Raw genomic sequence first — 11,336 nt, forward strand, 5'->3', positions numbered from 1 at the left:
AGCTTAGAGAACTAATCATGAAATTCGTGTAGGTTAGGGTATGGGTTGTTTCACTGACCGCTCCTAAAAAAGCCAATTTCTTTATCAACAATTTTATTAAGATTCCAAAGCATATGGTATACTCCCATATCATGTGCAATATGAAGTTCATATGACATTCCGTTGTAGAATTATGAGTTCAAAAGCGAAATTTAGATGCATATTTTGCCGTTTAGAGCCCTAATACGAAATATGGCGTAATTTAGCATAGGAGATGCTTTCAGTGACCACTTCCTAAATAAACCAATTTATTTATCAACAATTTTATACTCATTCTAAAGCACATGGTCCACTCCTACATCGTGTGCAATATGAAGTTCATACGATATTCTGTTGTTGAGTTATGAGACAAAAACGAATTTTAGATGTCATATTTTGCGTTCGCCTCGGACAATCAAGGAATTTAATAGTTGGTACACCTTGACAATATGTTGGAACTTTTCATTGCCGCTCTGAGAGTTAAGTGAAATTAGTATAACTATGTTTGATGAGAAGTACATACCTTCCCTTTCCTCTTCCCTCCCCATTCCCCTCAATCAATGTTGGGGAGACTGGAGAGCCCAATGGAAAAAGTGCTTTCATCAACATTGAACTGGGGAGAGGGGTGGCGATTTACATTTAGTATGCCCGAGTGTACCAACATTAATTTCTTTGATTGTCCGAGGCGAACGTAAAATATTTCATATAAATTTCGTTTTTTGTCTCATAACTCAAAAACGGAATGTCGCATCTTTCATATTTCACACAATTTGGGAGTGGATTATAGGCCTTTGAATTATAATAAATTTGTAAATAAAGAAATTGGTTTATTTAGGGAGTGGTCATTGAAATCCTACTATGCTAAATTAAACACATTTTGTGATGGGTGCAAACTGCATCTAAAATTGGTGATGGGCCATATCTTTAAAACAAAAGCACGTATTACAACCAAATTTTACACATTTTCTTATGATGATATGTTTCCACTTCTATCAAATGTACAGTACGATATTCACTCAATTACGAGAAACACAATGCAAAATATGTAGCACACCATGTAAAGCTATGTGAAAACCGTCGTAGGCCAAATAAGCTGCATAATGGTGAAATTATGCATTTTAGCTCAAAACAAGAGTTTGACAACACAGAAAAAATAACTACGAACAAAATACTAAGGTTTTGTTAATGGTATTAATCATTGAGAGAATAGCGTTGAACTCTATCAAGAAGAGATAAAAAAAAAAATCCGGGGTTCGAACCGGTACCTCCAGATCATGGGCCACATACCACTCCATTGGACTATTATTACAACTGTGATAAAGACTTGAATCATTGTACTAATCGTTAAAGATGTTAAACCATGGCGTATTGAATACTTTTTCTGTAACTATTGTGTAAACTGAATAAATTATGCATTAAGTTTGCATGAAGTTTTGCAAATTGATTTCGGTAATCCACGATATATATTCATATTGTGTACAGTAACAGCTCAAAATATAATGGCGTTGCTCAGTAACTGACGATATGCCTCGATAATCCATCAAAAAAACTTGTCTATTCTTTTTTCTAATGATATAATGGATTACCGTGCAATTGCTATTGAATTCAATAGCGTTTGTTTTGGTATACCGTTTGCTTGAATGACCCTGCAACTTTATGATGACAATCATTATGACTTACAATGAAAGACCATTTTCACATCGATCCGTGTAGCTTAATGGTAGCAGAGGTCGCTTCGTAATCGAGAGGTCCACGGTTCAAAACTTGGCGCAATTTTTGTTTGTTTCCCACTCAAAAGGTTACTTGTATTGGAATTGTTAATTTTTAATTTGGCCAAAGTTATCTGAATGACAATGTTGTTATTTTTTTTTTCTTTGATTTAATATATTTGTCTTTTGATTTATTTATATATTATATTTCGGTGTTTCCTTATTGATAACTTAAATTACCGGTTCATCATGTTTGAAATGGATGGAAACTGTACCTTTTATTCTTTCATCAATACAGTTATAATATATATATTTTTAAAGATAAAATGGTGAATGATATTAACAATCATTTATGGAAATAAATGAAGAAAGAACAAAACAAGATGAGGTCAGCGTATAATGCACATTTAACAGTTCAAGTTCTTATTACAGCTTGTTACGTATCGCATTGAATCATGCTGTCTACTGAAGATAACTAATACATAATTATGTAATGAATGATTTATGACCAATTCCTGACTTTGTTATATTATTTGTTTTCAACAATAATTAGGCGTTGAATTAGGACAACCAAATATTCGTATACAGCAATTCGTGCTAAAATAATTATGATAATTAAGAAGAAATATGCAACAGCGTGTTAATATCGTGTATTGTTAGAAAAGCGTGTTTATTTGTCCTATATAAAACTCAGCATTGTGGATGTTTTCAATAACCACTCCCTAAACAAACAAATTTCTTTGCCGTCAAAATTTTTGTAACACATTTCAATAGGAGAGTATCTACCAAAAACTTGTGAGTGACAACAGTTTGATATGACTTCCGTTTTTAAGATATAGCACAAAAAACTAACTTTGCGCACGACAGCTTAGAGAACTAATCATGAAATTCGTGTAGGTTAGGGTATGGGTTGTTTCACTGACCGCAAACTAAAAAAAGCCAATTTCTTTATCAACAATTTTATTAAGATTCCAAAGCATATGGTATACTCCCATATCATGTGCAATATGAAGTTCATATGACATTCCGTTGTAGAATTATGAGTTCAAAAGCGAAATTTAGATGCATATTTTGCCGTTTAGAGCCCTAATCTGAAATATGGCGTAATTTAGCATAGGAGATGCTTTCAGTGACCACTTCCTAAATAAACCAATTTATTTATCAACAATTTTATACTCATTCTAAAGCACATGGTCCACTCCTACATCGTGTGCAATATGAAGTTCATACGATATTCTGTTGTTGAGTTATGAGACAAAAACGAATTTTAGATGTCATATTTTGCGTTCGCCTCGGACAATCAAGGAATTTAATAGTTGGTACACCTTGACAATATGTTGGAACTTTTCATTGCCGCTCTGAGAGTTAAGTGAAATTAGTATAACTATGTTTGATGAGAAGTACATACCTTCCCCTTTCCTCTTCCCTCCCCCATTCCCCCTCAATCAATGTTGGGGAGACTGGAGAGCCCAATGGAAAAAGTGCTTTCATCAACATTGAACTGGGGGAGAGGGGTGGCGATTTACATTTAGTATGCCCGAGTGTACCAACATTAATTTCTTTGATTGTAGATCTTGAAGGATTCAAAGCGCTGTAATTTCGCTGCCATGGTGAATCATCACAATCAGATCGCATCATCTAGGCCAGTTGCAGCCGAACCTCAGGCGCAGACCTATCCGCACTTAGATTGTAACATCCACCAATTATCTGTGCAGCTCCCCAAATTCCATTGGGTGAAGGAAGTTTTTGATAACCAAACAACTAATCACCGATTTTTTGAAAGCAGGAGGAAACCGGAGATCCTGGAGAAAACCTGCGAGAGCGAGCATGGAATCGGGATAAACCAAGTGCACATGAGTCCTTGGGCTGCGCCGGGGCTTGAACCCAGGACCTCAGTGGTGCAAAGCGAGGGAACTACCGCTGCGCTAACTCGCCCTCCCAGAACGTAATTGAAATATGATGATACTCTTGCTTTTTGTACATAAACATTATGTAGCCAGTTAAGCCAGAGGTTTCCAGTGGTATAAAAATCTCAACTTATTTTTGAGAAAACTTGGCTGTGGATCACGAAATGCCCCTTTAAAACCACTTTATCTGCATGGAGATACGACATTGTGGCAGTAAACTGTGAACACAAAATAACCATGCAAAGCCCATATAAAGCCTATAGGCTCATGGAGATGAATTATTTTGACTCTGACACATTCAGTATGTACAGACAGGGACTGATATTTCAATTGTGTATTATATGAATACAAACCATGTTGATGATACAATTTTTTGTCCCTCAAATAGCTGGTGTTGGTAGCTGCATTTTCATACTAAAATCTATTCCCCCCCAAAAAAAATTGAGTTAAGATATTAAAAAGAATATGGTCTAATATGCAACAAATTACTGATAGTCTGATAAAAATAAATTGAGTTGTTTGAAGTATAACATTACATTATGCATTGGTAAATATATGTACATTGCTCTTTATAATTACATGCTGTACTGGAACCAGCATTTATTTGACAAATGAATTTCACATTTTCACATTGATATCGCATGTATACACTATTGAAGGCAATAACATTTTTAAACATCGACATAACTCATTTGGTTTTGTCATTCTTTCACACTTACACTGGACAATAATGAGGTCCCGGAATGAGGTCTACCAGGATATAATCTGAAGCTTGGTAATACCGATATATCCACTTAAAATGAGTAGCACACATTGTATTGCATCAGTTTAAGATTTCCTTAACTGCCCCTTATTACAAGGGGACACCTTTCATCAAGGTTCCTCAATCACTAGAGTCAAATCAGCCATCTCTTCCTGCTCCTCCCGATGCTGCTGTGACAACATCCTCTCCGCATCTTGCTGCTCCTTAATTGCATCTTTAACATCTTTCTTACTTTCAGTTCCATGTTCTTTATCTTCTAATGATGGCACAGGTTTAGTTTCGGTCTCACCAGTCTCTGGTGATGTTGATTTTGGTGGAGATGATGTGACCTCCTCAGATATTGGATTGGGTGGCGTGGAAGTACTAAACCATCTTGGGGTCATTGAGTAGGTAAAAGCTCGCCACATGGAATCGCCAGTCTCTTTTTGAATGACAGGGTCTGAGATTACATTATGAGTGACATCCTTACCTGGAAGTGTTAACAGAAAGACAGAAATGGGGAACAGAAAAAGGACAAAAATAATGTTGATTTATTATGATGGATGGTGTAATCATTTTGTAGGGGTCACACACTACATTTACACTCGATATAGTGGTGGTGTAGCCTGCTTTTGAGACCAGTGAGTCAAAAAATTACAAACTTCACTGCCTAAAGATGTCACCCTTTGCGTGGAAAAAAATCAAATTTGTTTTTGGAAAAACTTCACCTCCAAATCTAATTTAATCCCTTATTTTTTTAATGTTGGAAATGCTTACTTTTCAGAGATTTTATAGATGCTACAGCAAATTTTAATCAAGAGTCTTAATTCATAAGACTATGTTAACAAAACATCTTTTTGGTAGAGGTTTGTTAAAACATCATCAGGGAATTCTTTTACTGGTACGTGGCAAAATGTAATGATGGGTGGCAATGTACGGACAAACCATCGGTATCAGGTGGCACAGGCCCTACAGCAGCACTTTGGTTATGCCACTAGGTGTTAGTCTTCTCCAGATTAAAATAATTTACCATATTATTGTCAAATATTCTGGCAAATCATAGACCTGAATGCAGTCCTTGAAATATATTACAGGTCTTTCAACTCATTGTGTACATCATGGAAACAATCATACTCTTACAATAACATTATGAAGTAGACTAGGGAAAAATAGCGACATTGCTAGCAATAGCATATTACTAAAAATGGACTGTTGAACCTGGTTTTTTTTTTCGAGATAGACAACACAGTACTGCAGCTATGAAGGGATACTGAAAATGTATACTAAAGGTCCATTCATACTACGCCGCAATTGCTTTGCGATGTGGTGTGTTGCGCTACTGCATTGTACTGCAAAATACTGTACTGCGATGTTGCAATCAAGTTAAATACATTTTATCTTGGAAACGCGATGAGTTGCAGTGAGATGTGGCAAAAAGTATCGATATATCGGCGATGCAACGCACCGCAAAGCAATTGCGGCGTAGTATGTACGGACCTTTATAAGTCTGAATCTACAGATCTGTCAATTTTGGCAGTTTGCTCTGAGATCGACAATGCCGATCTTGGGCAGGATCGGCCATCCCTACAAATAGCATAGATAGCATCTAATACACAGTTCTGTAAATGTTGCATCAACACATATTGCTCACCTAATTCTGTAGCTTGATTAACAACAATTTCCATTCTAATAACATCCTTGAAGAAGTCGGCTACGAGATTCTTGATATCATCCTCAGCAAACACAAAAGCAAGCAGATCCTTGGCTGCTTGTCTCGTCTCATCATCAGCTAAGATGTGTTTGAAAACCACCTGAATGAATGAGACAAAGACAGATTATGACAATGTATAGATTTACACCTACCACACTACATTATTTGATAATATTTATACGAAAAAAAATTGCTTCCAAGCATTCAGGATACAAACCCTGGACCTTTTGAGATCTGCATTTGAGGGCCAAATACACTTTGTTTTGCCCTATGTTTACTGTACATTTCAGACTTTTCAAAGGCCAACCACACCAACCACCATTGGTATGTGGGCTGGATCTGGCCCACAGGCTGCTTATTGAGAACCCCTAGGCTATATACAGCATGAGCATTAAGGTGAGAAGGAGCAATATGAAATGACACTGAAAGTCAACGTGGTATCTTAATAGGAAACATAAATTAAATGACTACGTATTATGAGTTTTTGGCAGATTCCACACATATAAGACTACCTTAAGTGCTTGCTGTGTTTCTTCATCATAAAGCGCTGCTAAGAAGACTTGTTTGGTCGCTAGGATGAGATGATTCCTAGTGATAGGATCATCAATCACTGATCGGAGCACAGTAGCTGTGGCTTGCTTGGTTTCATCCCTCTGCAACACTCCAACCACAAACTCCGCTGCTAGCCTGCTCATCTGCTCATCGTTCATGACGGCATCTAGGAGACCCTTGGCAAACTGCTCAGCCTTAACGACCACCATCTGATCTTCTAAGGACCGGTACGCTACTTGAGAGACCTCGTCTGCGACATTTTCACGGATGGATTCACGGAAAATGTAGAGGCCCATTCCTGCAAATTAGCATAATTGTATTATATGTTACTGTCATGCCACATACAATTTATAAAGACCATTTAATTTTAGGGCTGAATTACAAGTCAGCCCTAAAATTAAAAATTTGAAAGGGCAAAAAATCCCAGGCAATTCGAAAAGGGCACCTGGGTAATTATGTGCATCTGAAATGTAGGGTACTGAAGGCAATTGCCTCCAGTTATTTTGAGGCTTGTATACAGCATATTTACAAGTGAAACCAGTACTCAACATCTTAATGGTTTACTATGCCCATTATACTAGGTAGTTGCAGTGATGCAGAGACAATTCGTTGTCACTGATCAAGCACTGGCATAGCAACTGTACAAATTCTACAGTTGATTCTTTTGTGGCTAGCGACTGCAAGTGTTGCTACCAAACTGATTGATATCGGCTAGTCAGTTTCCAGATAGAGCAACTGGACGTATAGAAACAAATATTACCAGAAACACTACGCTTGTAATAAAACCAAATCAGTTTTTCTAATAATGTCTGTGCTCAAAAAATGGCTGAAATGCAGTTTTGACACAGCGTTTGCCTCCTATTAGTACTCACTCCTATTAGTACTCACTCCTATATTAGTACTCACTTCTATTAGGGACCGTTCACAAACACTTGTAAGGGGGGCCTGATGCAAAAAGGGGGGGGCCCTGAATTTTTTTGACCCTCCTAAGGGGGGCCCTGAAAAAAATGACCAAAAATTTTTCTGGGAAAATTGAGTTTATATGCTTTTCTATGGGGTTGACCGATAATTTTCATGTCAAAAAGGGGGGCCCTGAAATTTTCGAGGTCTGTAAAGGGGGGGCCCCGAAAAATTTTACCGATAAAATTTTTTTGCATCAGGCCCCCCCCCTTACAAGTGTTTGTGAACGGTCCCTTAGTACTCACTCCTATTAGTACTCACTCCTATTAGTACTCACTCCTATATTAGTACTCACTTCTATTAGTACTCACTCCTATTAGTACTAGTACTCACTCCTATTAGTACTCACTCCTATTAGTACTCACTCCTATTAGTACTCACTCCTATTAGTACTCACTCCTATTAGTACTCACTCCTATTAGTACTCACTCCTATTAGTACTCACTCCTATTAGTACTCACTCCTATTAGTACTCACTCCTATTAGTACTCACTCCTATTAGTACTCACTCCTATTAGTACTCACTCCTATTAGAACTTACTCCTATTAGTACTACTCCTATTAGTACTCACTCCTATTAGTACTCACTCCTATTAGTACTCACTCCTATTAGTACTCACTCCTATTAGTACTCACTCCTATTAGTACTTACTCCTATTAGTACTACTCCTATTAGTACTCACTCCTATTAGTACTCACTCCTATTAGTACTCACTCCTATTAGTGAAAGTTTTCTCACACCGTTCACCTCCTATTAGTATACTCACCAGCAGCGAACATGATAAATAAACCAATGCGTATGGTGGAGTAACCGTGGTATCGTAGAGAATCTTCCAGATGCTGTAACTTCTTGCCTACACTCTCATGCTGTTTATGGTCTTCAGCAAGTCTCAACGCTGACACAGATAACTGACGTCTGGAACAGTCAAGCAAAGTTGCTTGCACACTCAGTTTGTTCAACCTGGACTCAATCCATGATCTTGAAATCCACCTGTTAGTCATTATATGCTCGATCCCATGGCTCTTTGATGTACAGCTAAAACAGTTCCGAGTTGAATTCAAATAACATCTTGGAGAAACTTTACTAAAGTTTTGGCACCTCAATGGCATGTTATTTAAACATGGAACATTTTTCAGAAGGAGCCTACTCCTCTGAGTAACAGTATGGGTATACATATTGTTGGGTCCATTAACAACAGGTTTTCTGGTGATATTCACTTCACACACACACTTTGGCACCTGCAGTAAATGAAAGAAAAAAAAGAGCCATAAGAGTTAGTATTTACATCTGTGTCAATTTCTGTGCTTTTCCCAAAATAATGCACAATACATTTGCCATTCAGCAGCACTTTATCAGTGTATATTTGAGCACACAATCAATTCTTTTACCAACTATATAATTAATTAGAGTTAATTTCTTAATGAACTCGAAATCTAATAGCCCCTAATTAATGCTAAACGTATTATAGTTCTATTTTACTTGTACTACATATGTAGCAAGTCTCAGCTAAAGTCTGCACAAAAAGTTGTTTTTTATAAACACGGCTATAGCTTCAGAACTAACAATTGTTTTCACAATATTTCAACATAAAAAGAAGGATGATTTATTTACACACATTTTGATACCCCATTTGTCAAAATCAACAACACAGTAGTGCTTTTAAAATTAAATACCCGAATTTAAAAGTTGCAGTTTACAGCTATCAATGGTTATTACACAAGCATCATGGCACGTATAGCCCTCCATTATCTTCGCACTGACTTCAAATCAATACAAATAGCTGCAACTTTTAAATTCGGGTATCTTTCTTTCAAAACAATGATGTGTTGTTAATATTGAATAGATTGGACAAATAGGGTATCAAAATGTGCGTAAATAAATCATCAGTCCTTTTATGCTGAAATACCATGAAAACAATTACTAGTTCTGAAGCTATAGGCGTATTTATAACAGCTGTGTTACTTCTTGTGCAGACTTTAAATAGTCCTTATAGTTACTTAGCAGGAGCCATCTTTGGGACCAGAATCTCATTTTAGCTCCTGGTCCCCTCCAGGCATACTTAATATAAGGCCATCTGCAATTAATTCTGAGTTTCCTGTTGCCGGCCGGGTCAGATTTGACTGCCGGGTCAAATAATTCATTATTTAAAAAAAATTCATTATTTGTAGAATACGCAAAAATCGGCATGTCTTTCTTCATTTCTTTAAAAACAATACGACTGGCAATTGAGACTAACCTTTAGCATACCTGCCAACCATTTTTGGTAGCTTTTGGTGGAACTGTTCTGATTTTTAAACCTCAAAGTCGGTAAAAAGCGTACCGTTCCAATTTTCCTAAGAAAAAGTCGGAACTTAAGGGGGTACTACACCCCTCGATAAATTTGCGTCTATTTTTGCATTTTTCTCAAAAACAAATAACACAGTGGTAACAAAAGTTATGTATATTATAGGGGCAAGGAATCCAATTACTACACTCGAATTTCAGTGACCCAAGACAAGCGGTTCGTTATTTATGATAAGAAATAAGGTACCGCTAAGATGTACCTCATAAGATTACCATCATATATACTGAACCGCTTGTCTTGAGTCACTGAAATTTCAGTGTAGTAATTGGATTCCTTGCCCCAATAATATACGTAACTTTTGTTACCAGTATGTTATTATTTTTTGAGAAAAATGCACAAATAGTCACAATTTACCCCAAGGGTGTAATACCCCCTTAATCAATAGATGATGACTCTTTCTGGACTCATATTAGGGAGGTCACACTTTAGCCTAATTTGTGTCGTCACAGCACAGAAATTTGACTCAGAGCCCAAAAGTGCTGATTTTGAATTGATCAGAATTACTGATTTTATTCATTCTAAATGACTCTTCTTTCCTATTTTAACTCACCAATGTACAAACATGTTAAATCTTGTTTTTTACAGTCATGGAAAGTTTTGAAATGTATTTTTTCTGCAATGGCTTTTGACACATTTTTGCTTCTGTTGTGTTTTGTTTGGTGAAATGTCATATCTGCAGAAAAAATTCTAGTTTAGTTGTTGGGAAATCAAGTTACCCTACAGTGAGGAACATATGCAATGAATTTCTTGCATGCTTTTTCCTAATATTGAATACAATTGCTTTCCTGGGATATAACTTTCTTATTTCTACAATAAATGGCTCAAAAGTTATAACAAATTGAAAATGGTACCTTTTTTAGTCGATTTCCCTATAAAAATGTGTGTGTTTTCTATGGGGAAAATCCTACCAAAATTGAAATTTTCATTTTGGTCATTTGGAAAATCAAGTTACCCTACAATGAGGAAAGTATGCAATCAATTTCTTAGGTGGTATTTCTAGATATTGAATAAAAATGCTTTCATTGGATATAACTTTCTTTTTCTATGATAAACCGTTCCGAAGTTATAACAAATTGAATATTGTGGTTTTTTATCAATTTGCCTGTAAAAACGTGTGTGATTTCTATGGGGAATATCTCTATGGCATGCTACTTTTCGACGGTCCTCGATTTTTGCCATTTTGCCCATTTTCCAGGTCTTTTATTTCAGAAACTGCATAATATATCATGTCTGTTATTATTTTAATTCTTTAATATTAATGGATACAGTATAATTATACTGAATTTGGATCTTTGAAACTCATATTTAAGTTTTTATTCTATGTCAAAGTTGCCACTTCGTTAAATTTGGGTGTTTTTCACCGATTTGGGCTGAAAATCAGCATTTTTGGGA

At 36.4% G+C, this 11,336-nt stretch overlaps 1 protein-coding gene across 1 annotated transcript; it reads right to left on the reverse strand.

Moving 5' to 3' along the window:
* Window positions 1–3,671: 3,671 nt before the first annotated feature.
* On the reverse strand, window positions 3,672–8,653 carry LOC140152888 (uncharacterized). The gene is made up of 4 exons (XM_072175416.1): window positions 8,367–8,653; window positions 6,600–6,937; window positions 6,028–6,187; window positions 3,672–4,866 (listed from the first exon to the last, which is right to left on the reverse strand). Exons 1-4 carry the CDS (start codon window positions 8,599–8,601, stop codon window positions 4,508–4,510), a joined length of 1,092 nt encoding a protein of 363 aa, XP_072031517.1. The 5' UTR covers window positions 8,602–8,653; the 3' UTR covers window positions 3,672–4,507.
* Window positions 8,654–11,336: the final 2,683 nt, after the last annotated feature.

The sequence above is a fragment of the Amphiura filiformis genome, chromosome 5 (genome assembly GCF_039555335.1).
Source record: "Amphiura filiformis chromosome 5, Afil_fr2py, whole genome shotgun sequence".
Classification (NCBI taxonomy): domain Eukaryota; kingdom Metazoa; phylum Echinodermata; class Ophiuroidea; order Amphilepidida; family Amphiuridae; genus Amphiura; species Amphiura filiformis.